A 27978-nucleotide genomic window follows, 5' to 3' on the forward strand; every position below is an offset into this window, starting at 1 on the left:
GTTTCTTGAACATTTTGCTTTAATTATTTCCGTGCTGTGTTTGGGTCCTTGATTCTGCTTTTAAATGATTTCCCTGATGCAAGTCATGTTGAAAAAGTTTGAATGGGGTATGTTTGTCCTGCTAATACTATTTTCTCAGAGTTGATGTTTATCTTTTATTATTTAAGCAGTAAAGCTCTTTCCCTTAGTTTATCATTTCAGTAAACCACACTGTTAGATCATGATTGCTCACTAGGTGCCCTTTCTCCTTAATTACCTTCTGAAGTCAAAAATCACATGTACTTATTCGGCCTTAGCCTCTTCAACATTAAACCCTATTATTCCTCTTTCTTAGATTTCCTGTGTGTCAGTCGCCCTTGAGCTTTACCTAGAGCTCTCTTGTCATCCGAAATTTTGTTCCAGGTGTGTAAGATCATCCTGAGGTACCTGCGGGATTTACCTGCGGATACTTTGGTGGTAGTTTTCCTTGGTCTCCTTGAGAGTCAAATTCTTTATCTGAAATATTTTCATAAGATTCATACCATGTTCAAGAATATAAATAAATAATATTCCCATTCCGGTGGCTCATTTATCATAAATCCTTAGTCTGATGTCCACAAGGACAGTTCTTGGGGGGTACTGGCCCAATCGAGTTCTATCAATACACTGGACCAAAGGAAAAAAGGCCTTTACAGTCCTCCTCGATCAGGCAATGGCCCCCTTCATAGCCACACAACTCAGAGTGGTTAAGCTCTCTCTAGTTTTCTGCCTTGCCCGATTCTTAATCCTGAGTTTGTGGGTTTCTGAAAACATTAAAAAAGATGCTGTTTTGTCTCTCCAGGACGGTGCAGTCCCTTATTTCAGGGCCTGAAGAAAAGTTCTCATTTCTGTAGGTTGTCCATATTTTGTCTCACTGTTTAGCTGAGTGACATCCTTTTCACGTTTTAGCATCCTAATCAATAGGGAAATTTACAATTTCTTTCAAAAGCAAAAAAGGAATACCAAACAAAACTGAACAAACATTGTTCAGCAAATCACAATGCATTTATAGGGACTACAATGAAAGAGTTTCTTCCCCCTTCACCTAGGTGGAAAGTCAGGAACATTTTTAAAATAAATAAAACTATTCACTGTTCAAATCGTTGAGGAAAATTACATGAGAGGGTTCACCTTATTTTCCCTTAAGCAGTCACGAATGTTCTCTATTTTTTTTTTTTTTTTTTTTTTTTTTTTGCGGTGTGCGGGCCTCTCACTGTTTTGGCCTCTCTCGTTGTGGAGCACAGGCTCTGGACACGCAGGCTCAGTGGCCATGGCTCCGGGCCCAGCCACTCCACAGCATGTGGGATCTTCCCGGACTGGGGCACGAACCCGTCACCCCTGCATCGGCAGGTGGACTCTCAACCACTGCACTGCCAGGGAAGCCCTCTCTTTCTATTTTTAATCTAAGTATCTACAAAACGTTACTTAAAATGAAACATCAATTTTAGCACACAGAGAAAAGTCCTATCTATGCATTGCTAATTTGGAAGTGATGTGATATGAACTCTACCAGGGACGATGAATAAAGAGAGAAGGGCTACACGAAAATCCTGAGAAATACCACCCAGGTCAGCAGAAGCATTCAGCTGACCCATAGATACATGAGAAATAATAAATAATTGCTGCTTTAATCCACTAAGTGTTGAAGTAATTTGCAATGCAGTGATCGCTAAATGATACACAATTATGAAAACATTACATTTTTTCCAGATTTCTCAGGGTTTTGAATGCATTCATTCATCAAAAATATCTGTTTAAGTAAGATTTTCCATCAATAATCTATGCTTACATGTGTTGGAAGAGTTCAAAAACTGTAACTATACCACATCGTAAACATCAAACCAGTATTTATAGGTGAAGAGAACCAGTGTTCTCTTAATATAATTGAAGAGTCAAGAGATATGCTCACCTATAACTCAAAATTCATGTCTTCTGTGGGTTGAATACTCTCTCCCTAAATTCCTATGTTGATGTGCTAAACCCAAATACCTGACATGTGATTGTATACAGAGATAGGATCTCTCCTGGGAAATCAAGTTAAACTGCCTCCATTAGGATGATCCTTAATACAAAATGACCTGTATCCATATAAAAGGGGAAGTATGGACACAGAGACCGTCATATAGGGAGAAAACTGTGAACAGATAGAGGGGTTTCTCTGCCATCTTCACAAGCCAAGGACAGAGTCCTGGAACAGAGGCTTCCTTCTCAGCAGTCTGAGGAACCAAACCAGCTGACATCTTGATTTGGACTTCCGGCCTCCAGAAGTGTGAGACATTATGTACGTGTCTTTCAAGTAAAGGGACCTCTGGCATTTTGTATATCAGCCCCAGGTAAACACCACCATTAGAAACATACAACCAATCAAGCAAAGAAGCAAAGAGCAGGCAAATAATCAAACCTAATACCGTCAGTTTTTACCAAGGCTAAACATCCAGGAAGGCACTGACTTCTTCAGCCCGGAAAACCAGCTTGAATTCCGGACCAATGGCTGTAGCTCACCGTTGCTGGCCTCTCATTGGCTGACTCAGAGGCGAGTGGTGCTTAAGCTTCTCTGATTGGATCTCCCATCATCCGAGGCCTATATCACCAAGGTTGTTTTCAAAAATAGTAAAGCCTGGAAAAGAATAGACACAGATTACCTGAAGAAGTTAGAGTAGACCCTTCAGTTCCAAGATTAAAATTTTTCCGGGTAGATTAGAATCTGGGATAGATTTTTTTTCCCTTGAACTTTCTGGTTTACTTATTCGTTTGCTGTGTTTGGATCCACACTTCAAATGAATTCCATAACATGGGTAATGGAGAAAAGAGTTTGAATGGGATATTTTTGCCCTAGCAATACTATTTTCCACGCGTTGATGGTTCTAATTTGTGGATTAAGCATTACACTCTTTTCCTCAGGTTGTCTTTACAGTAAACCACACACACCATTAGATCGCAATTGCTCACTAGGTACCCTTCTTTCTGCAAGAACCCACGGAAGTGTATAATCACAATCGCTCACTCCCCCTTCCCATCTTCAACAACGAAAAATCACAAAATTCCCTTTATCTTCTTACCTTTCTAAATTTTGTATGTGTTGCTCACCCTTGCATGCCCAGTCTTCACTCTCCAGACCTATTATGCATATTAGGTAAACATATTACCTATTATATAATATGTATAAATAATGATCCTATTTCATTTCTGATTTCACAAAAGCAAAACACCCAAAGCACAATAGCAGTGTCCTGGTGTATTAGAGCTCTTATACTTTTTACAGAGACCATAGCTTTGAGACTAACATGCAAAAATAACCTTGGTAATGAATCTCTGTTTCATATGGAGAAAAACTGGCATTTTGATGCAGCAACCATTAGCATGATAGACATTAAGTGATTTTCTGAGGTCAACTCTTTTCAAAGTGGTCCACACTTGTTTCTCAGAAAAGGCACCTGGCTCTACCAAGAGTTTGGAGTTCTGAAATTTTTTTTCCAGTGTGTACAACAATTTCTATTTCTTACACAGAGGAAGGTATGCACCTGATTTCATGGTAGATTTTAATGGCAAGCTGTGCAGCAAGCTCTCTTTATTTCAAAACCTTTTAAGTTTCATCTTTCCCAAATAATAATAAGTAATGAACTTCATGAGGGGGCTTATTGGCCAAAATCCTAATTCTGCTGATCTCAAAGAGATCGCTGGAGGTAATATTGGCCCCCTTCATACCTGCAATTTTCTGTGAACTCTCTCTACTGTCTTATCCTGTCCCCCATTTTGCTCTTCAGCAAGTGGTGCTGTGACCAAGGTAGAATACTTTGTTTTTTGTCTCTCCACAGAATGAGCCCGAGAAATTTTTTAATTTTGCAACTTATATAGCTTTTGTCTCATTGTTTGCCTGAGAGAGACATCCTTTACTACCTTGTACATCCCAGTCAAAATGATTATTTACAACTGATTTTACATGTTCAAATGAAACACTTCACAATCATGAGGAAGTACTGGGCTTTAAAGCAAATCAGAATATACTGCACAAGACTGAAATCCCACAGATCATCCTCTCTCAACAGTCGTAGGAAGGTAGAAATCTGTTTTAAACAAGAAATAGAAAATCAGCAACATCTTTGAAATTTGGCAGTACACTTATACAAAAATGACACAAATAAAAATCTTCATGGGACACAAATAAAACACAATGGAAAAGAACAGATATGAACCTTATCATTCAAACCACTTGAGGTAAAAGGAGACATATTAGGTCTTCTATTGCTGATAAACCTCCTCTAAACTGATGCAAGGGGCTGAAGAAATGACTTGCTCTGGATTTAAGTCATTAAATCCCCATGATTAAATATAAGTAAGGAACCAAAAAAAAAAAAAAAAAGCAAAGTTCCACAGTTCCTTTCCCCTTAATCTCCAGTTTGATTATCATACAAAGGCTATTATCTGTTCAGCCCTGGTCACTGGACAACATTTGGGGCCAATGGCTGTAGCTCACAGGCTGCCAGACCCCCAGTGGAGACAGGAGCTTGAGCTGCTCTCACTTGACACTCTTCAATGGATATAAAATTGCATGTCATGAAAGTTTGTATTTTAAAGATTCTCTGCTAGGAAAGAATTGATTGATACATCTGTAGGGATATTTCAAATAATTTCAACAACCAGGGATTTAGAAAAGTGAAATGTTTGTGAAAACTTTGTTTTGCCACTTCTGTAAGCTATTATCAGTTCCCATTTATATATTTAAATGTATGCTTAAACTGGGATATGTTGATAATGTATAATAGGGGTAGTTGATGTATATAACTGCTCCTCCACAATTTCTATTGCATATCACACATAAAATAATTCTGAAAGTTCCATAACACGCTCACACGAGGATGAGAATAAATTGGGAAGTGAAATTCATAGGAAAATAAGTTAGATCTCATAGAAATCTATAAAGCCTGACATAGAGAAAGCACTAAAACTGGGTTCAAGAAAAGGTTGGAATTTTGCAGTTTATCTAGCTTTTCTCTCTTTGGCTGAGAGTGACATCCTTCACAGGTTTGTACATCCTAATCCAGGGGTACTTAAAATTTCTTTTTAATTTTTATATTTTTTCTTAAAGTATAGGTGAGTTACAATATTATATTAGTTCAGGTTTATAACAAGTGATTCAAAATATTTATATATTATACTGTTTAAAGTTATTATTAAATAATTTCTATATTTCCCTGTGCTGTACAGCATATCGTTGTTGCTTATTTTAAAAGTGCAGAATGAATAGATTTTAATATACTGAAATATTAATTTCTAATGAAAACCATAGTAAATTACAAAGGATTGAAATCATAGAGTGCATTCTCTCTCTCCAATGATGTAGGAAATTAGAAATCAATTTTTTGAAAAATGGACTAGGAAAATCAACAAATCCTTGAAATTCAGCAACATATTTTTAGAAAAAGATTAGAAGAAAAGGCAATGCACCAAGAAGAAAGCACAATGGATATTAAATTCAATAAATATTATTAGAAGCATTAACATTCAAATTACTTGAGGTAGAGGAAGGAGTCATCTTAGTTCTCTTAACTGCTGAACTTCCCCCTCTTATTTTCATGCAAGGAGATAGAGACATGTCCCACTACCAGATCTGGTTGTGTGTACTTAAATCACCATGATTAAAAGCAAGTACTCGAAGGGAAAACCACAGGGAAACTATCACACCTCCTTCCCGCTCACTCTCCCGGCTGAGTATCACAGGAAGGCTGTTATTTGTTCAGCTCTGGACGCCCCACCACACTCTGGGCCAATTGCTCTGGCTCACGGGCTCCCAGTCCCTCATAAGCTGCTGCTCCTCAGACTGTGGCTACAGCTGCTGTCATTGGATGATCTCATCATCCATGCAGAATTACAGTTCAGTCAAGATTTCTGGATAAAAACCGAAAAGTTTTAGGCATAAAAAAATAAAATCAGAGAAATCTGAATTATGTAGAATACTAATTTCACGAGGTATGGTGCTTGATTCTAGAAAATTAGATTATTTAGTTTTACACTGCGTTTGGGTCCTATTTTATGTACTTAACTGAATTCAGATTTGAGATATGCTAAAGGCGTATGAACGTGTAAGTGAGATTTTCATGTCCACTACTTCACTCTTTCAGTTACTATATCCCACATAAAAATCTCTGGATGATACTGCTATATACAGCTGGGAGAATGACAATAAAAATGGTCAGTGAATCTTGTATGGAAAGAATTTTGACCATAAAAATCCCTAAAATGGGTGAACAGAGAAACCACAAGTAGAAATGACCAGTTAGGAAAGTGACAAGGTGCATTTTGGCTAAGACTAGTTCGTGATTCTCTGTGGAACGAATGGCACTAAAGACATATACTCAAGCAGAGTGGATGAGGTTTATGGTATTTCCCTCATGGCACAGGGCGAAAACCCAGAGTGGATCGGACTCTTCAGAGCTACAGGTCTTTTCCCGCCAAATGAGTGGCTCTGAAAAGAGCCTTTGGTTTGAGATGCTCAGATGGTCCGGAGGCAGCTCATTTGCCAGTGGTGTATCTGATGACGGCCTTGCTGGCTTTGGACATGGCATGCTTGCCCAGCTCCCCAGGCAGCAGCAGGCGCACGGAGGTCTGGATCTCTCCAGAGCTGAGGGTGGAGCGCTTGCTGGAGCAGACCAGGTGCGCCGCCTCGTTGGCGATTCGCTCAAACATATCCTTAACGAACGAATCCATGACGTCCACGACCTCCTCTGAGAGGCTCAGGCCCTCGTGGGCCTGCTTCAGCACCCTGGGGAAATAGGCGGCAAAGCTGTCGAAGCCATCAGAGCGGCGGCGGCTGCGGTAGCCGCGGCGCTTCGGTGTCTTCTGCTTCGGGTTCTTTGGCTCGGCTTTGGAGGGCTCTGCTTCCTTGGTGGCCAGGCTTTCTTCAGACGTCTCAGGCGAAGGCTCAGACATGTCAGAACCGTCTCCCCCACAGCTCAGAGGGAAGGACAGTGCGGCAGTTGAGTGCCGCTGGCCCCGTTTATACTCCCTGCCTTCTCTGATGTCACGGGCAATGTTCATATCTGATTGGATAAAATGCAAAGCAGGGAGGCCTGTCACTAAGGCACCCCATGTCACGTGTGATTGGATGGCCCCCTGCTTGGCCTCCAGTCAACCAATCACAGTGGAAATCTGGTGGCCTTTAAACTTTCCGTGACCTCTACCAGAAAATCTTTGAACTATGCCCCACGTAGGCAAAGTTCACCTCAGCTGATTTATGCCTACTATTTATGCATGAGAACTCTGAGAAGTTGTCACCTAAGCCACCTACATTGAATAAAACTCAGTTTGAGCTTCCTGAACGAGTCTGACCTCCCTAACTGAAGTCGTTGCCTCCATCAGAATGACTTTGGCCACTTGGCAGCCATTTTACTCCCACACAGAATCTTACCTTTCCATGGCTGAGCCTCCATGGCCTGAGCAGGAACTCTCTGACATGGTCTGCAGAGTGCTCCTCAAAATCATGGGACATAATTCACCAGCTATTACCTCCAATTCTTATCAAAACCTCCAGTGATCAGAATGAAGAGAATGACAAAACCACTTTCTGCAAAGACAGAACACAAACAGAAATGGGAATACTTACACATAAACACTAAAATTATTTAACATTTAGTAAATTTTAAATTCTTTTAACATTAATTAGGTCCCCAAAATACCACACATACTGGAATTGATGAATAAATGTGAGCTGTTATTTTAACAAAACTGGTTACTCTGAGTACTGAGAAACTGCCAGTGTGAGAGAAAAATAATCAATAAAATACCTAAGAATAAATGTACTTAAGTTAGTAAAAGACCTGTACTTGGAAAACTATAAGACACTGATGAAAGGAATTGAAGACATCACAGAGGGAAAGATATTCCATGTTTATTGGTTGGAAGAATTAATATTGTTAAAATGACTGTACTATCCAAGGCAATCGACAGATTCAATGTAATCCCTATGAAAACACCGGGGCATTTTTCACAGAACTATACAAAAAGTTTTTAAATGTGTGTGGAAACACAAAAGGTCCCGAATAGCCAAAACAATCTTAAGAAAGAAGACCAGAGCTGGAGGAATATGGTTCCCTGACTTCAGACTATACCAGAAAACTACAGTAATCAATCAGTATAGTACTGGCACTAAAACAGACGCATAGATTAGTGGAATAGAAGAGAGAGCCCAGAAATAAACCCATGAACTTACGGTCAATTAATCTACAATAAAAAAGGCAAGAATATATAATGGAGAAAAGACAGTCTCTTCAATAAATGGTGCTGGGAAAACTGGATAGCTAGATGTAATAAAATGAAATTAGAAAATTCTCCAACAGCAATCACAAAAATAAACTCAAAATGGATTAAGGACCTAAATATAATACATATCGTATTATGTAGGAAGTCGTTTTAAGAAAAAGAATCCATTAATATTTTTAGTGAGCTTTGTTTCTTTCACATTTATAAATTCAGAAATTAAATGGACACATTAGTTAAAAAAAACCCCAAAATATTCAAAATATACCATAATTGGTTTTGAAGTGATAACTGGGACCTCAGAGATGACTGATACATAGGAAATCTAGGATGGAGAGGGGAAAGGGAAAGTCTGATGTTGAAGATTGGAAAGGGGAGTAACAACTAGTAATTATTCACTTCAGTTGATTGAGGGAATACGGGAACCTAGTGAGCAATCACCTTGTAACGTTGTGGTTTATTGTAAAGGCAAACTGAGGGAAATGGCTTCACTGCTTAAATAACAGTTATAAGTCTCAAATCAGGGATGATAGTATTGATAGGAAGAGTATAGCCCATTCAGAAACCTTTTCACCATTACTGTGTTTATGGATTCACTTAAAAAGGGGACTCCAATACAGCATAGAAATAAGTGCAACAAAAAGTTCAGGAAACAACTTATTCCAGGCTGCCTAGAATCAGAAGTCTACTCCAACTCGTTCAGATGATCTAATTCTATTCTTTTCTAGGCCTTATTCTCTTGTTTTTGAAGTGGAAAACCTTCATGACTTGTAGCTCAACATCATGGGGATGGTGGGAGCATCCAGTCAGAGAGGTTCAAGTCCACCTCGACACCAGGTCAGCCAATGAGGGACCCAAACTGGTAGCCACAGTCACTGGGCCACTCACTCTATAGTGCGGTGTTCATGAATGAACCAGTAACAGTCTTCCTGGGATGTTCAGGTTTGGTGACAGTAGGGTAACAAGTGTGATTATTTATCTGCTGTTTGTTTCTTTGTTTTATAAATCTAATCAAGGTCGGGCTTCCCTGGTGGCGCAGCAGTTGAGAGTCCGCCTGCCAAGGCAGGGGATACGGGTTCGTGCCCCGGTCCGGGAAGATCCCACATGCCGCAGAGCGGCTGTGCCCGTGAGCCATGGCCGCTGAGCCTGTGCGTCCGGAGCCTGTGCTCTGCAACGGGAGAGGCCACAACAGTGAGAGGCCCACGTACCGCAAAAAAAAAAAAAAAAAAAAAAAAAAAAAAATCTAATCAAGGTCATTTAAATATTATATAAGTTTTCTAGAGCTTCTGTACAAAATGCTGGTGATTGGGTCACTTAAACAACATACATTTATTGTCTCATACTTCTGGAGGCTCTAAGTCCAAATCAAGGTTACATCTGAGTTGGATCTTATGCAAGGTGTGAATGCATAAGGGGCATCTATTCTAGGACCCTCTCCTTGCCTTGTGGATAGCTGAAATCTCCCTACACCTCCACACATTTTCCTCCCTATATGTATGTATCTATGTCTGATTTTCCCTTTTTATATGGATGCAACTCATTTGGATTAAGACCTACTCTAATGAACATATTTTAACTTGATTACCCAGTAAAGATTCCAAATATGATCACATATGAGTACGAGTATTTACAGCATAGATAGATGAATTTTAGAGGTACAAATTCAACCCATAGGAGATATGTATTCTGAGCTAAATATAGACATATCTCCTGCCTCTTCCATTTTATTAAGAGAACACTGGTGACCACTTAAGTGAAACAAGGTGGCCCTGCCACAGTCATTTTCACAATTATGTGAATGTTCAGTAATTTCATTTTAGTATTTTATTTCTTCTTATCTGTGAGGGAGAAGATACTCTGTCATTTTCAATTTTTAGAAAGTATTATGTTGCTTTACAGCTACATATTTTTCAATTTTTGTATTCCATTTGTACTTCTTTTTAAAAAGTTGTAATTATTTCCTATTGTGTAGGATATAAGAACCTGTAAAGTATATCACTCTCAGCCAAACACTGAGATAAATTCCTGATAATCTACAAAATCAAACTTTTCCTGAGCCCCTCAGAAGAGGGACAGGTCTCTACAGGACAGACTAAACAAAATACTTTTTTTAAATTGGCAGAGCCTTGTGAGATAAGGAAAAAGAATTGGGGTGCCGTGGCAAGATACTAGAGAGAGCTTCCCTGAGTAGTTCAGGTATGAAGGAGGCAGTGTCTTTTAAAGAATGGGCAGTGAAAGTCTGTGTTTTTCAGTCCAAGATTGAAGAATTCTGACGGGCTATTATATCTCCAGAGCTCTCCTTGGTCGCTGGAGTAAATATTTAGGATAAATGAGTCCCATTTTCAGGAATCTTATTTATTATTTTGTGGAATATTAGAGGAATCTTATGAAAGAATTTTTTTAAAAGAATATGATTCCCAAGGAGACCAGGAAAATCTTCCACCAAATCAATGGCAAGTAAATATCTCTGTGTGGGACCTCAAGTTGGTCGTACAGAACCTGAATATAATTTTGGAAGCAGAAAGCTCATTTCAGAGCCATTGCATTTTCAAAAAGAGAACTGTGGACCCATAGGATAAAATGGTATTTCACAAAATTATTTAATTCCTATTGTGCTCATTGTTGCTGCTTCAATATCCCAGTGTTTGCCCGTATGAAATACAAATGTTTTTCTAAACATTTCTTGCACATTAATAATATGTGAGAATTCCTGTTAAGAAATCTAACCTACTAGGATATTTTTATTGTGCTAGGTGTGTTTTACATTTAGTAAATCCAATAATCAAATACAGGCATTAGTAAACCAGTGTTACAACTGTACCATATACGCTGTGAAGACAGAAGCGCAAGGATAAGTGACACACATGGCATCTAGGAAGGAGAGAGGGAAAATGGAGTTCAAGGTTGAAGACCTTGGAGGAGATATGAGCATATGTAATTATTCACTTCAGAGTGTAATTGAAGAAAATGGACACCTAAAGAGCAATCATGATCTAATGGTGTTGACTACTGAAAATACGAATTAGAGCAAGGGCTTTACTGCTTAAATAACAAACTATAAGTTCCAACCCTAAGAAAATAGTATTAATAGGACAAGCATACCCCATTCAAACTTTTTTCAACATTATCTGTATTACAGAATTCATTGTAAAACATAAGCGAGAACTGAAACACGTTGCAGAAATAACTGCAATATTCTACACAGAGGCATTGTGAAATTCATCAGCCTTTGAGAAGTGAAGATAAGCAGAAACCATATAGCTCAGTGGATCTGATACTTGAGCAGGTATTTTGTCATGCACCTGAGTGAAATTTGTTGTAAGTAGGAATAATATGCAAGGTTATTGTGCTTGTTGAAGTAAATGGACTGGCTTGTGTAATCTATCCCTCTGAAAACCCAGATTCCTTTACCATATTCTGGTAGGTGAAGGGCGTTACCCAAAGTCACATATTTACTGAATTAGAACTGACACCAGGACCTAGGTGATTCCCTAAATCTCACTTCAGTGTCTGACCCATTAGGCATGGTTTTGCCTTTGAGTGTGTGAGTCTATCAGAGGATAACAGAAACCATGCTTCTCTTGATCAACCTGCTTGATAGGAAATACCTTTATATAAAAGAATAAACTTCAATTACCTCAATCTCCATTTGGAAATTAATTCAAGTGAAAAAGTATAATCAAGTGTTTCCCTTAACCACACTCCAACATCATGCAAGGGCATATATCCAGGGCTTCTTATGCTTTTCCCTCTCCCTAAATTTTGTCCTCAAACCTGCCCCATTTATGACTCTGTGGATATGTACTTTTCAAGGCACAGCTGAGAGGGATAGATTACAACTGAAGTGTCAGGCATTAGAGGACCCAAGAAAGAAGGGAACCACGAGAAATATGGGAGAACTCTGTGTCCCTAAGTCAGAAAAATTAGATATTGAAACCCTGTCTGTCCAAGTTCCTTTCACCAAGAAATCTCTACTTACATCCCCCTTGCTGCCTACCTGTGTGTTTCTTTGTCTACATGCAGGGTCCTACAAGTGGGAGAGGGTGTCTATAATGTTTAGACACTTCATTCCACTTTAGTGTGAAAGTTGTGGTGTAGAGTATAGGATTCCACTAAATGATAGGTGTCCCTCTCCTAGTGGTAGGTAAAGAGTAAACGAATCCATAGACAACCACCTTAGTATAATGAACAAAACACTTGTTTCTTGGCCATACCCTGTGTATGGCACCCAAAAGGATCTCAAGAAGCTTGGTTTTAGTGGATATTAGATCCAGGAATGTTGCTCATTCCTGGATACTCCTTCCAATGAGAGGTTCTGTTCATTTCCCCCTCCTCTTGAGCTGATGAAGGCTGTGATTATTTTGAGCAATAAATAGAATATGGTGGAAATTATATTATGCCAATTATGGGGTTAAGCTTTAAGAGGGAATGTCCTTCTGTCTTGCTTTTTGAGGACACATGGCTACCATGTAAAAGGTCAGCCTATCCTGCTGGACATCCCCACAAGAAAAGAGGTCCCTTGCAGCACCAGGCATGTGTGTGAAAGTTGCCTGGAACTTTGCAGCGTAGCTTAAATATCAGCTGATTACCACTGAGTGATCTTAGTATGGTTTATATTTTTAAGGGACGTTTACACTTCTTGTTTGGAAATTGTTTGGGTATTGGGTAGAAAAACTGAAAATCCTCCAATTATAAATTGTAATATACAAAATTATATATATATATATATATATATATATATATATATTTTTTTTTTTTTTTTTTTTTTTTTTTGCGGTACGCGGGCTTCTCACTGCCGTGGCCTCTCCCGTTGCAGAGCACAGGCTCCGGACGCGCAGGCTCAGCGGCCATGGCTCACGGGCCCAGCTGCTCCGCGGCATGTGGGATCTTCCCAGACCGGGGCACGAACCCGTGTCCCCTGCATCAGCAGGCGGACTCTCAACCACTGCGCCACCAGGGAAGCCCCCAAAATTATGTTAAACATTATTTTAAATACTCAGGTGTGCTTGAAAATGGGCTCAAATTAATAGACAGCTGAGACATACACATAATTCTAAATGCTTAATTGACTGGGACTTCCCTGGTGGCAAGGACACAACACTCCCAACGCAGGGGGCCTGGGTTCAATCCCTGGTCAAGGAACTAGACCCCACATGCCTCAACTATGAGTTTGCATGCTGCAACTAAAGATCCCGCATACTGCAACTAAAGATTCCACATGCTCCAACTAAAAGGTCCCGTGTGCCGCAGCTAAGACCCGATGCAGCCAAATAAATAAGTAAATAAATATTTTTTAAAAAATGAAATAAATGCTTAATTGACTATACCCATAGTGAAAAACTGGACTTTTTTTCTCATAAGAAATAAAGAACCAAGGAAAATTCTAATTTTGTCCCTAACTATGGTTGGGGAATAAAATGTTGCCTTGAGAATCTGTAATCAAAAGAGTGCCCTGATGTAGCTTTGGTGTTCTAATTAACAATATCAGCATGGCCCAACTAATTTCTGTTTGTAAACTCATATATATGGCAAATACAAATCTAATTATTTCTAGGGGAGCTTAACCTTAATTGAGGCTTCTACAAATATTCCTACAGTTAAAGTCCTCCAAAACAAGCACAGATTTCCCCCCTTCCAAAATGCCAACATCAGCATAAACAATAAACCAAAATGGAAACCTGTAAAGATTTATCATCAAAGTACAAGAAATGTTAATTAACATATTTAAATAGATGATAAGATACATAATACATGAGTAATCAATAGCTAATTATCAAAGAGATGCAAATAGGGCTTCCCTGGTGGCACAGTGGTTGAGAGTCCACCTGCTGATGCGGGGGACGCAGGTTCGTGCCCCGGTCCGGGAGGATCCCACATGCCGCAGGGCGGCTGGGCCGGTGGGCCATGGCTGCTGGGCCTGTGCGTCCGGAACCTGTGCTCCACAACGGGAGAGGCCGCAGCAGTGAGGGGCCCGCGTACCGCAAAAAAAAAAAAAAAAAAAAAAAAAAGATGCAAATAAGCTTTCTAGTACAGAAAATCATAAACACTGGAATAGAAGAGTAAAGAAATTTTAAATAGCTAAGACACCCCTGGAGAGAGAATATGTGAATTAGAAGGTAGATTAAAAAATAATACAGAATACTTCATAAAGAGAATAAAAGGATTAAATGGAGATCAAGACACCTAACAAATGGACTAAGAAAGTATAAAGTACATCTCCTAGGGATACCAGAAGTGGCAAACATTCCTTAGAAGTTCCTTTCACATGGTATCTGTTGGTGTAAATATTGATACCATGATTTTTCATGTTGTCTCCAATCTCTTTTATTCTGAATTAAGTTCTAAGGACACAAACATCGATATGGTGTTTAGTGTGCAGGATATTTATGCATGCTCAATGCCCAAGAAAGGGATGCGAGAGGTAGGTGTGGGCAGAGGGAGAAGTGCACATCTAACGCAGACCCTCCAAAATTACTTTCTGATCCCATGCTGAGTTCTAAAGGCCTGTTGAAGTCATTTCACATTGGTCCAACATAGCCAGATCTTTATGCCACCTCCTTGATCAGTCCTTGGAAGTGGGCCAACTCAAGAAGTACAGAACATTGGACAAGGTAGCTATGTGCAGCAGAGGTAACATCTAAAGTGGCTTATGGCTAAGGACTGGCAGTAAGTCTGTCCTTGTTTTGGTGTGCTGAGTGGTCCATCTTCAAGTCTATCAAAGTCTTATCATGATACTTAGGCTAGGAGTACAACACTACGTGGATGGTTACTTACTCTCACCACTCACTTTCGGCTTCCATTTGTTGATGAAAGGAGATTTACTGTCACAGTATTTGCATTGCTCTGTATACAATGTGTCTTTTTGTCTGCTATTATGATCTATATGCTAACTCTGTAGCTTTAATATGATGTGTCCAAGTATGCTCCCTGAATCTATGGAATCAAGGCTTTCCTAAATTCTGGATAATTATCAACCGTGTCCCTGTGAATATTATTATTCTAAAATTTAACAAGGTTACCACTTCTGGCATGCCTACAAAATGCACTTAATACCTTCTTAGTCCATTTCTTAGGTCCCTTGGCCTCTCTTTAATCTTCTACTTCATTTATCTTACTATGAGCTATTCTGTGTAATTTCTTTCATCTGTTTTCTAATTCACCAATTCTCCATCCAGCTGTGTCTCATCTGTTGTGTAAAATTTCTTGGAAGAAATTGACAAGAATACAATAATATTAGGGAACTTTAACGCCCCACTTACAGCAATAGACAGATAATCCAGATAAAAAATCAGTAAGGAAGTAGTGGCCTTAAATGACACATTAGACTAGTTGCACTTAATAGACATCTACAGGACATTCCATTCAAAAACAGCAGAATACACATTCTTTTCAAGTGCACATGAAACTTTCTCCAGGATAGATCACATGCTGTGCCACAACCCAAGTCTCAACAAATTTAAGAGGACAGAAATTGTACCAAGCATTTTTTCTAACCACACTGTATGAAACTAGAAAATGATTACATAAAGAAAAATGGGAAAACCACAAACACATGGAGACTAAACGATATGCTAGTAATAAACCAATGGGTCAGTGAGGAAATCAAAGAGGAAGTTAGAAAATACCTGGAGACAAATGAAAATAAAAATACATCTTTCCAAAACCTATGGGGCACAGCAAAAGCAGTTCTAAGAGGGAAGCTTATAGCCATACCGACTTACTTCAAGACACAAGAAAAATCTCAAATAAACGACCTACCCCAACATCTAAAAGAATAAGAAAAAAACAAACCAAGCTCAAGGTCGGCAGAAGGAAGGAAATAATAAATATCAGAGAGAAAATAAGTAAAAAAGAGATAAAAAGCAATAGAAGGGCTTCCCTGATGGAGCAGTGGTTAAGAATCTGCCTGCCAGTGCAGGGGACACAGGTTCGAGCCCTGGTCCAGGAACATCCCACGTGCCATGGAACAACTAAGCCTGTGTGCCACAACTACTGAGCCAGCTCTCTAGAGCACATGAGCCACAACTATTACCTATTACCCTATTCTTTAAGAAACCAACATAGGGAGAAAAAATGGAATCAATAAAAGGCGAAATATTTAAAAATGAAAATCAAATTACTTTCAAGAGTCTACAATAATACAATCAAAGGCATATTTAAATGTATTTATGTAGAAATAAATTACAGAAGTTGGACCAAAAAGGGACTTTAGAAGAATTGAAAAAATGGGGGTCATCAGTGTGGTTTCATCCACAGTGACTAGGCTTCCGATCAGGTTTCCTCTTGGACATTTAAGGGACAGCTAATTCTACTGCCAATAAAATGGTTTCAGTCATGAAGGAGGAAAAGCTAATTTTTATTACCAGAAAATGTAACGGAATGATACAAGCAGTGAAGAAAGCTTACTATTCCAATTTCTGAAGAGCTCCATTTACAAATGAAGATATAAAAATCTTACTTGAAATATTAGTAATCAACATCTTGCCATATTTGATGCAAAGAACAAAAGACATGTCCAGCACAGTCTCTGAATTCATATAATTAAATCACCATGATTAAACACCAGCCAGCAAACAAACCACAGGGAATGAAACGTTCCACTATACTCCATAATCTCTAAAGGCCAAATCTCCCAAGAAGGCTGTTACTGGATTACACCGTGTCACATTGTAACATCTGGCCCAATGGCAAAGAATCACATCCCTTTCCCCTCTCAATCTCAAAGGCTGCATGTGCCGGAAAGACTCCTATTACTTCAGCCCAGGACACCTCCTCACACTTTTGAGTCAATGGCTGTACCTCAGGAGCTGCAGGCTTTTCATTGGCTGAGACGGCCCAGAGTGGTGCTTGGGCTGCTCTGATTGGACACTTCCAGCATCCCCATGATGCCGAGGTGCAAGACATGAAGGTTTCCGTTTTCCAAAAACAGGACAATGTACTCTTGAGGGAAAAAAACAAATAAGATTAATCTGAACCAGTCACAAGTGTAACTTCAGTTTCTTCCACCTTGGATAGTTACTGTTTCTTGAACATTTTGCTTTAATTATTTCCGTGCTGTGTTTGGGTCCTTGATTCTGCTTTTAAATGATTTCCCTGATGCAAGTCATGTTGAAAAAGTTTGAATGGGGTATGTTTGTCCTGCTAATACTATTTTCTCAGAGTTGATGTTTATCTTTTATTATTTAAGCAGTAAAGCTCTTTCCCTTAGTTTATCATTTCAGTAAACCACACTGTTAGATCATGATTGCTCACTAGGTGCCCTTTCTCCTTAATTACCTTCTGAAGTCAAAAATCACATGTACTTATTCGGCCTTAGCCTCTTCAACATTAAACCCTATTATTCCTCTTTCTTAGATTTCCTGTGTGTCAGTCGCCCTTGAGCTTTACCTAGAGCTCTCTTGTCATCCGAAATTTTGTTCCAGGTGTGTAAGATCATCCTGAGGTACCTGCGGGATTTACCTGCGGATACTTTGGTGGTAGTTTTCCTTGGTCTCCTTGAGAGTCAAATTCTTTATCTGAAATATTTTCATAAGATTCATACCATGTTCAAGAATATAAATAAATAATATTCCCATTCCGGTGGCTCATTTATCATAAATCCTTAGTCTGATGTCCACAAGGACAGTTCTTGGGGGGTACTGGCCCAATCGAGTTCTATCAATACACTGGACCAAAGGAAAAAAGGCCTTTACAGTCCTCCTCGATCAGGCAATGGCCCCCTTCATAGCCACACAACTCAGAGTGGTTAAGCTCTCTCTAGTTTTCTGCCTTGCCCGATTCTTAATCCTGAGTTTGTGGGTTTCTGAAAACATTAAAAAAGATGCTGTTTTGTCTCTCCAGGATGGTGCAGTCCCTTTTTTCAGGGCCTGAAGAAAAGTTCTCATTTCTGTAGGTTGTCCATATTTTGTCTCACTGTTTAGCTGAGTGACATCCTTTTCAGGTTTTAGCATCCTAATCAATAGGGAAATTTACAATTTCTTTCAAAAGCAAAAAAGGAATACCAAACAAAACTGAACAAACATTGTTCAGCAAATCACAATGCATTTATAGGGACTACAATGAAAGAGTTTCTTCCCCCTTCACCTAGGTGGAAAGTCAGGAACATTTTTAAAATAAATAAAACTATTCACTGTTCAAATAGTTGAGGAAAATTACATGAGAGGGTTCACCTTATTTTCCCTTAAGCAGTCACGAATGTTCTCTATTTTTTTTTTTTTTTTTTTTTTTTTTTGCGGTGTGCGGGCCTCTCACTGTTTTGGCCTCTCTCGTTGTGGAGCACAGGCTCTGGACACGCAGGCTCAGTGGCCATGGCTCCGGGCCCAGCCACTCCACAGCATGTGGGATCTTCCCGGACCGGGGCACGAACCCGTCACCCCTGCATCGGCAGGTGGACTCTCAACCACTGCACTGCCAGGGAAGCCCTCTCTTTCTATTTTTAATCTAAGTATCTACAAAACGTTACTTAAAATGAAACATCAATTTTAGCACACAGAGAAAAGTCCTATCTATGCATTGCTAATTTGGAAGTGATGTGATATGAACTCTACCAGGGACGATGAATAAAGAGAGAAGGGCTACACGAAAATCCTGAGAAATACCACCCAGGTCAGCAGAAGCATTCAGCTGACCCATAGATACATGAGAAATAATAAATAATTGCTGCTTTAATCCACTAAGTGTTGAAGTAATTTGCAATGCAGTGATCGCTAAATGATACACAATTATGAAAACATTACATTTTTTCCAGATTTCTCAGGGTTTTGAATGCATTCATTCATCAAAAATATCTGTTTAAGTAAGATTTTCCATCAATAATCTATGCTTACATGTGTTGGAAGAGTTCAAAAACTGTAACTATACCACATCGTAAACATCAAACCAGTATTTATAGGTGAAGAGAACCAGTGTTCTCTTAATATAATTGAAGAGTCAAGAGATATGCTCACCTATAACTCAAAATTCATGTCTTCTGTGGGTTGAATACTCTCTCCCTAAATTCCTATGTTGATGTGCTAAACCCAAATACCTGACATGTGATTGTATACAGAGATAGGATCTCTCCTGGGAAATCAAGTTAAACTGCCTCCATTAGGATGATCCTTAATACAAAATGACCTGTATCCATATAAAAGGGGAAGTATGGACACAGAGACCGTCATATAGGGAGAAAACTGTGAACAGATAGAGGGGTTTCTCTGCCATCTTCACAAGCCAAGGACAGAGTCCTGGAACAGAGGCTTCCTTCTCAGCAGTCTGAGGAACCAAACCAGCTGACATCTTGATTTGGACTTCCGGCCTCCAGAAGTGTGAGACATTATGTACGTGTCTTTCAAGTAAAGGGACCTCTGGCATTTTGTATATCAGCCCCAGGTAAACACCACCATTAGAAACATACAACCAATCAAGCAAAGAAGCAAAGAGCAGGCAAATAATCAAACCTAATACCGTCAGTTTTTACCAAGGCTAAACATCCAGGAAGGCACTGACTTCTTCAGCCCGGAAAACCAGCTTGAATTCCGGACCAATGGCTGTAGCTCACCGTTGCTGGCCTCTCATTGGCTGACTCAGAGGCGAGTGGTGCTTAAGCTTCTCTGATTGGATCTCCCATCATCCGAGGCCTATATCACCAAGGTTGTTTTCAAAAATAGTAAAGCCTGGAAAAGAATAGACACAGATTACCTGAAGAAGTTAGAGTAGACCCTTCAGTTCCAAGATTAAAATTTTTCCGGGTAGATTAGAATCTGGGATAGATTTTTTTTCCCTTGAACTTTTTGGTTTACTTATTCGTTTGCTGTGTTTGGATCCACACTTCAAATGAATTCCATAACATGGGTAATGGAGAAAAGAGTTTGAATGGGATATTTTTGCCCTAGCAATACTATTTTCCACGCGTTGATGGTTCTAATTTGTGGATTAAGCATTACACTCTTTTCCTCAGGTTGTCTTTACAGTAAACCACACACACCATTAGATCGCAATTGCTCACTAGGTACCCTTCTTTCTGCAAGAACCCACGGAAGTGTATAATCACAATCGCTCACTCCCCCTTCCCATCTTCAACAACGAAAAATCACAAAATTCCCTTTATCTTCTTACCTTTCTAAATTTTGTATGTGTTGCTCACCCTTGCATGCCCAGTCTTCACTCTCCAGACCTATTATGCATATTAGGTAAACATATTACCTATTATATAATATGTATAAATAATGATCCTATTTCATTTCTGATTTCACAAAAGCAAAACACCCAAAGCACAATAGCAGTGTCCTGGTGTATTAGAGCTCTTATACTTTTTACAGAGACCATAGCTTTGAGACTAACATGCAAAAATAACCTTGGTAATGAATCTCTGTTTCATATGGAGAAAAACTGGCATTTTGATGCAGCAACCATTAGCATGATAGACATTAAGTGATTTTCTGAGGTCAACTCTTTTCAAAGTGGTCCACACTTGTTTCTCAGAAAAGGCACCTGGCTCTACCAAGAGTTTGGAGTTCTGAAATTTTTTTTCCAGTGTGTACAACAATTTCTATTTCTTACACAGAGGAAGGTATGCACCTGATTTCATGGTAGATTTTAATGGCAAGCTGTGCAGCAAGCTCTCTTTATTTCAAAACCTTTTAAGTTTCATCTTTCCCAAATAATAATAAGTAATGAACTTCATGAGGGGGCTTATTGGCCAAAATCCTAATTCTGCTGATCTCAAAGAGATCGCTGGAGGTAATATTGGCCCCCTTCATACTTGCAATTTTCTGTGAACTCTCTCTACTGTCTTATCCTGTCCCCCATTTTGCTCTTCAGCAAGTGGTGCTGTGACCAAGGTAGAATACTTTGTTTTTTGTCTCTCCACAGAATGAGCCCGAGAAATTTTTTAATTTTGCAACTTATATAGCTTTTGTCTCATTGTTTGCCTGAGAGAGACATCCTGTACTACCTTGTACATCCCAGTCAAAATGATTATTTACAACTGATTTTACATGTTCAAATGAAACACTTCACAATCATGAGGAAGTACTGGGCTTTAAAGCAAATCAGAATATACTGCACAAGACTGAAATCCCACAGATCATCCTCTCTCAACAGTCGTAGGAAGGTAGAAATCTGTTTTAAACAAGAAATAGAAAATCAGCAACTTCTTTGAAATTTGGCAGTACACTTATACAAAAATGACACAAATAAAAATCTTCATGGGACACAAATAAAACACAATGGAAAAGAACAGATATGAACCTTAACATTCAAACCACTTGAGGTAAAAGGAGACATATTAGGTCTTCTATTGCTGATAAACCTCCTCTAAACTGATGCAAGGGGCTGAAGAAATGACTTGCTCTGGATTTAAGTCATTAAATCCCCATGATTAAATATAAGTAAGGAACCAAAAAAAAAAAAAAAAAAAGCAAAGTTCCACAGTTCCTTTCCCCTTAATCTCCAGTTTGATTATCATACAAAGGCTATTATCTGTTCAGCCCTGGTCACTGGACAACATTTGGGGCCAATGGCTGTAGCTCACAGGCTGCCAGACCCCCAGTGGAGACAGGAGCTTGAGCTGCTCTCACTTGACACTCTTCAATGGATATAAAATTGCATGTCATGAAAGTTTGTATTTTAAAGATTCTCTGCTAGGAAAGAATTGATTGATACATCTGTAGGGATATTTCAAATAATTTCAACAACCAGGGATTTAGAAAAGTGAAATGTTTGTGAAAACTTTGTTTTGCCACTTCTGTAAGCTATTATCAGTTCCCATTTATATATTTAAATGTATGCTTAAACTGGGATATGTTGATAATGTATAATAGGGGTAGTTGATGTATATAACTGCTCCTCCACAATTTCTATTGCATATCACACATAAAATAATTCTGAAAGTTCCATAACACGCTCACACGAGGATGAGAATAAATTGGGAAGTGAAATTCATAGGAAAATAAGTTAGATCTCATAGAAATCTATAAAGCCTGACATAGAGAAAGCACTAAAACTGGGTTCAAGAAAAGGTTGGAATTTTGCAGTTTATCTAGCTTTTCTCTCTTTGGCTGAGAGTGACATCCTTCACAGGTTTGTACATCCTAATCCAGGGGTACTTAAAATTTCTTTTTAATTTTTATATTTTTTCTTAAAGTATAGGTGAGTTACAATATTATATTAGTTCAGGTTTATAACAAGTGATTCAAAATATTTATATATTATACTGTTTAAAGTTATTATTAAATAATTTCTATATTTCCCTGTGCTGTACAGCATATCGTTGTTGCTTATTTTAAAAGTGCAGAATGAATAGATTTTAATATACTGAAATATTAATTTCTAATGAAAACCATAGTAAATTACAAAGGATTGAAATCATAGAGTGCATTCTCTCTCTCCAATGATGTAGGAAATTAGAAATCAATTTTTTGAAAAATGGACTAGGAAAATCAACAAATCCTTGAAATTCAGCAACATATTTTTAGAAAAAGATTAGAAGAAAAGGCAATGCACCAAGAAGAAAGCACAATGGATATTAAATTCAATAAATATTATTAGAAGCATTAACATTCAAATTACTTGAGGTAGAGGAAGGAGTCATCTTAGTTCTCTTAACTGCTGAACTTCCCCCTCTTATTTTCATGCAAGGAGATAGAGACATGTCCCACTACCAGATCTGGTTGTGTGTACTTAAATCACCATGATTAAAAGCAAGTACTTGAAGGGAAAACCACAGGGAAACTATCACACCTCCTTCCCGCTCACTCTCCCGGCTGAGTATCACAGGAAGGCTGTTATTTGTTCAGCTCTGGACGCCCCACCACACTCTGGGCCAATTGCTCTGGCTCAGGGGCTCCCAGTCCCTCATAAGCTGCTGCTCCTCAGACTGTGGCTACAGCTGCTGTCATTGGATGATCTCATCATCCATGCAGAATTACAGTTCAGTCAAGATTTCTGGATAAAAACCGAAAAGTTTTAGGCATAAAAAAATAAAATCAGAGAAATCTGAATTATGTAGAATACTAATTTCACGAGGTATGGTGCTTGATTCTAGAAAATTAGATTATTTAGTTTTACACTGCGTTTGGGTCCTATTTTATGTACTTAACTGAATTCAGATTTGAGATATGTTAAAGGCGTATGAACGTGTAAGTGAGATTTTCATGTCCACTACTTCACTCTTTCAGTTACTATATCCCACATAAAAATCTCTGGATGATACTGCTATATACAGCTGGGAGAATGACAATAAAAATGGTCAGTGAATCTTGTATGGAAAGAATTTTGACCATAAAAATCCCTAAAATGGGTGAACAGAGAAACCACAAGTAGAAATGACCATTTAGGAAAGTGACAAGGTGCATTTTGGCTAAGACTAGTTCGTGATTCTCTGTGGAACGAATGGCACTAAAGACATATACTCAAGCAGAGTGGATGAGGTTTATGGTATTTCCCTCATGGCACAGGGCGAAAACCCAGAGTGGATCGGACTCTTCAGAGCTACAGGTCTTTTCCCGCCAAATGAGTGGCTCTGAAAAGAGCCTTTGGTTTGAGATGCTCAGATGGTCCGGAGGCAGCTCATTTGCCAGTGGTGTATCTGATGACGGCCTTGCTGGCTTTGGACATGGCATGCTTGCCCAGCTCCCCAGGCAGCAGCAGGCGCACGGAGGTCTGGATCTCTCCAGAGCTGAGGGTGGAGCGCTTGCTGGAGCAGACCAGGTGCGCCGCCTCGTTGGCGATTCGCTCAAACATATCCTTAACGAACGAATCCATGACGTCCACGGCCTCCTCTGAGAGGCTCAGGCCCTCGTGGGCCTGCTTCAGCACCCTGGGGAAATAGGCGGCAAAGCTGTCGAAGCCATCAGAGCGGCGGCGGCTGCGGTAGCCGCGGCGCTTCGGTGTCTTCTGCTTCGGGTTCTTTGGCTCGGCTTTGGAGGGCTCTGCTTCCTTGGTGGCCAGGCTTTCTTCAGACGTCTCAGGCGAAGGCTCAGACATGTCAGAACCGTCTCCCCCACAGCTCAGAGGGAAGGACAGTGCGGCAGTTGAGTGCCGCTGGCCCCGTTTATACTCCCTGCCTTCTCTGATGTCACGGGCAATGTTCATATCTGATTGGATAAAATGCAAAGCAGGGAGGCCTGTCACTAAGGCACCCCATGTCACGTGTGATTGGATGGCCCCCTGCTTGGCCTCCAGTCAACCAATCACAGTGGAAATCTGGTGACCTTTAAACTTTCCGTGACCTCTACCAGAAAATCTTTGAACTATGCCCCACGTAGGCAAAGTTCACCTCAGCTGATTTATGCCTACTATTTATGCATGAGAACTCTGAGAAGTTGTCACCTAAGCCACCTACATTGAATAAAACTCAGTTTGAGCTTCCTGAACGAGTCTGACCTCCCTAACTGAAGTCGTTGCCTCCATCAGAATGACTTTGGCCACTTGGCAGCCATTTTACTCCCACACAGAATCTTACCTTTCCATGGCTGAGCCTCCATGGCCTGAGCAGGAACTCTCTGACATGGTCTGCAGAGTGCTCCTCAAAATCATGGGACATAATTCACCAGCTATTACCTCCAATTCTTATCAAAACCTCCAGTGATCAGAATGAAGAGAATGACAAAACCACTTTCTGCAAAGACAGAACACAAACAGAAATGGGAATACTTACACATAAACACTAAAATTATTTAACATTTAGTAAATTTTAAATTCTTTTAACATTAATTAGGTCCCCAAAATACCACACATACTGGAATTGATGAATAAATGTGAGCTGTTATTTTAACAAAACTGGTTACTCTGAGTACTGAGAAACTGCCAGTGTGAGAGAAAAATAATCAATAAAATACCTAAGAATAAATGTACTTAAGTTAGTAAAAGACCTGTACTTGGAAAACTATAAGACACTGATGAAAGGAATTGAAGACATCACAGAGGGAAAGATATTCCATGTTTATTGGTTGGAAGAATTAATATTGTTAAAATGACTGTACTATCCAAGGCAATCGACAGATTCAATGTAATCCCTATGAAAATACCGGGGCATTTTTCACAGAACTATACAAAAAGTTTTTAAATGTGTGTGGAAACACAAAAGGTCCCGAATAGCCAAAACAATCTTAAGAAAGAAGACCAGAGCTGGAGGAATATGGTTCCCTGACTTCAGACTATACCAGAAAACTACAGTAATCAATCAGTATAGTACTGGCACTAAAACAGACGCATAGATTAGTGGAATAGAAGAGAGAGCCCAGAAATAAACCCATGAACTTACGGTCAATTAATCTACAATAAAAAAGGCAAGAATATATAATGGAGAAAAGACAGTCTCTTCAATAAATGGTGCTGGGAAAACTGGATAGCTAGATGTAATAAAATGAAATTAGAAAATTCTCCAACAGCAATCACAAAAATAAACTCAAAATGGATCAAGGACCTAAATATAATACATATCGTATTATGTAGGAAGTCGTTTTAAGAAAAAGAATCCATTAATATTTTTAGTGAGCTTTGTTTCTTTCACATTTATAAATTCAGAAATTAAATGGACACATTAGTTAAAAAAAACCCCAAAATATTCAAAATATACCATAATTGGTTTTGAAGTGATAACTGGGACCTCAGAGATGACTGATACATAGGAAATCTAGGATGGAGAGGGGAAAGGGAAAGTCTGATGTTGAAGATTGGAAAGGGGAGTAACAACTAGTAATTATTCACTTCAGTTGATTGAGGGAATACGGGAACCTAGTGAGCAATCACCTTGTAATGTTGTGGTTTATTGTAAAGGCAAACTGAGGGAAATGGCTTCACTGCTTAAATAACAGTTATAAGTCTCAAATCAGGGATGATAGTATTGATAGGAAGAGTATAGCCCATTCAGAAACCTTTTCACCATTACTGTGTTTATGGATTCACTTAAAAAGGGGACTCCAATACAGCATAGAAATAAGTGCAACAAAAAGTTCAGGAAACAACTTATTCCAGGCTGCCTAGAATCAGAAGTCTACTCCAACTCGTTCAGATGATCTAATTCTATTCTTTTCTAGGCCTTATTCTCTTGTTTTTGAAGTGGAAAACCTTCATGACTTGTAGCTCAACATCATGGGGATGGTGGGAGCATCCAGTCAGAGAGGTTCAAGTCCACCTCGACACCAGGTCAGCCAATGAGGGACCCAAACTGGTAGCCACAGTCACTGGGCCACTCACTCTATAGTGCGGTGTTCATGAATGAACCAGTAACAGTCTTCCTGGGATGTTCAGGTTTGGTGACAGTAGGGTAACAAGTGTGATTATTTATCTGCTGTTTGTTTCTTTGTTTTATAAATCTAATCAAGGTCGGGCTTCCCTGGTGGCGCAGCAGTTGAGAGTCCGCCTGCCAAGGCAGGGGATACGGGTTCGTGCCCCGGTCCGGGAAGATCCCACATGCCGCAGAGCGGCTGGGCCCGTGAGCCATGGCCGCTGAGCCTGTGCGTCCGGAGCCTGTGCTCTGCAACGGGAGAGGCCACAACAGTGAGAGGCCCACGTACCGCAAAAAAAAAAAAAAAAAAAAAAAAAAATCTAATCAAGGTCATTTAAATATTATATAAGTTTTCTAGAGCTTCTGTACAAAATGCTGGTGATTGGGTCACTTAAACAACATACATTTATTGTCTCATACTTCTGGAGGCTCTAAGTCCAAATCAAGGTTACATCTGAGTTGGATCTTATGCAAGGTGTGAATGCATAAGGGGCATCTATTCTAGGACCCTCTCCTTGCCTTGTGGATAGCTGAAATCTCCCTACACCTCCACACATTTTCCTCCCTATATGTATGTATCTATGTCTGATTTTCCCTTTTTATATGGATGCAACTCATTTGGATTAAGACCTACTCTAATGAACATATTTTAACTTGATTACCCAGTAAAGATTCCAAATATGATCACATATGAGTACGAGTATTTACAGCATAGATAGATGAATTTTAGAGGTACAAATTCAACCCATAGGAGATATGTATTCTGAGCTAAATATAGACATATCTCCTGCCTCTTCCATTTTATTAAGAGAACACTGGTGACCACTTAAGTGAAACAAGGTGGCCCTGCCACAGTCATTTTCACAATTATGTGAATGTTCAGTAATTTCATTTTAGTATTTTATTTCTTCTTATCTGTGAGGGAGAAGATACTCTGTCATTTTCAATTTTTAGAAAGTATTATGTTGCTTTACACCTACATATTTTTCAATTTTTGTATTCCATTTGTACTTCTTTTTAAAAAGTTGTAATTATTTCCTATTGTGTAGGATATAAGAACCTGTAAAGTATATCACTCTCAGCCAAACACTGAGATAAATTCCTGATAATCTACAAAATCAAACTTTTCCTGAGCCCCTCAGAAGAGGGACAGGTCTCTACAGGACAGACTAAACAAAATACTTTTTTTAAATTGGCAGAGCCTTGTGAGATAAGGAAAAAGAATTGGGGTGCCGTGGCAAGATACTAGAGAGAGCTTCCCTGAGTAGTTCAGGTATGAAGGAGGCAGTGTCTTTTAAAGAATGGGCAGTGAAAGTCTGTGTTTTTCAGTCCAAGATTGAAGAATTCTGACGGGCTATTATATCTCCAGAGCTCTCCTTGGTCGCTGGAGTAAATATTTAGGATAAATGAGTCCCATTTTCAGGAATCTTATTTATTATTTTGTGGAATATTAGAGGAATCTTATGAAAGAATTTTTTTAAAAGAATATGATTCCC

General features: G+C 39.2%; 2 protein-coding genes across 2 annotated transcripts; both read right to left on the reverse strand.

Moving 5' to 3' along the window:
- Positions 1–6403: 6403 nt before the first annotated feature.
- Positions 6404–7143, reverse strand: LOC309797906 (late histone H2B.L4-like). Its single transcript, XM_082646289.1, has one exon. It carries the CDS (start codon positions 7051–7053, stop codon positions 6529–6531), a length of 525 nt encoding a protein of 174 aa, XP_082502415.1. The 5' UTR covers positions 7054–7143; the 3' UTR covers positions 6404–6528.
- Positions 7144–23215: 16072 nt separating this feature from the next.
- Positions 23216–24266, reverse strand: LOC309797903 (late histone H2B.L4-like). Its single transcript, XM_082646286.1, has one exon. It carries the CDS (start codon positions 24235–24237, stop codon positions 23821–23823), a length of 417 nt encoding a protein of 138 aa, XP_082502412.1. The 5' UTR covers positions 24238–24266; the 3' UTR covers positions 23216–23820.
- Between the last annotated feature and the right edge of the window lie 3712 nt (positions 24267–27978).

This window comes from Mesoplodon mirus (genome assembly GCF_964341445.2).
Source record: "Mesoplodon mirus genome assembly, contig: HAP1_SCAFFOLD_1201, whole genome shotgun sequence".
NCBI lineage: Eukaryota > Metazoa > Chordata > Mammalia > Artiodactyla > Ziphiidae > Mesoplodon > Mesoplodon mirus.

Excerpts from the sequence above, each read along its gene's own strand:
- LOC309797906 (XM_082646289.1), bottom strand. The coding sequence starts at position 7,053 with ATGAACATTGCCCGTGACATCAGAGAAGGCAGGGAGTATAAACGGGGC.
- LOC309797903 (XM_082646286.1), bottom strand. The coding sequence starts at position 24,237 with ATGTCTGAGCCTTCGCCTGAGACGTCTGAAGAAAGCCTGGCCACCAAG.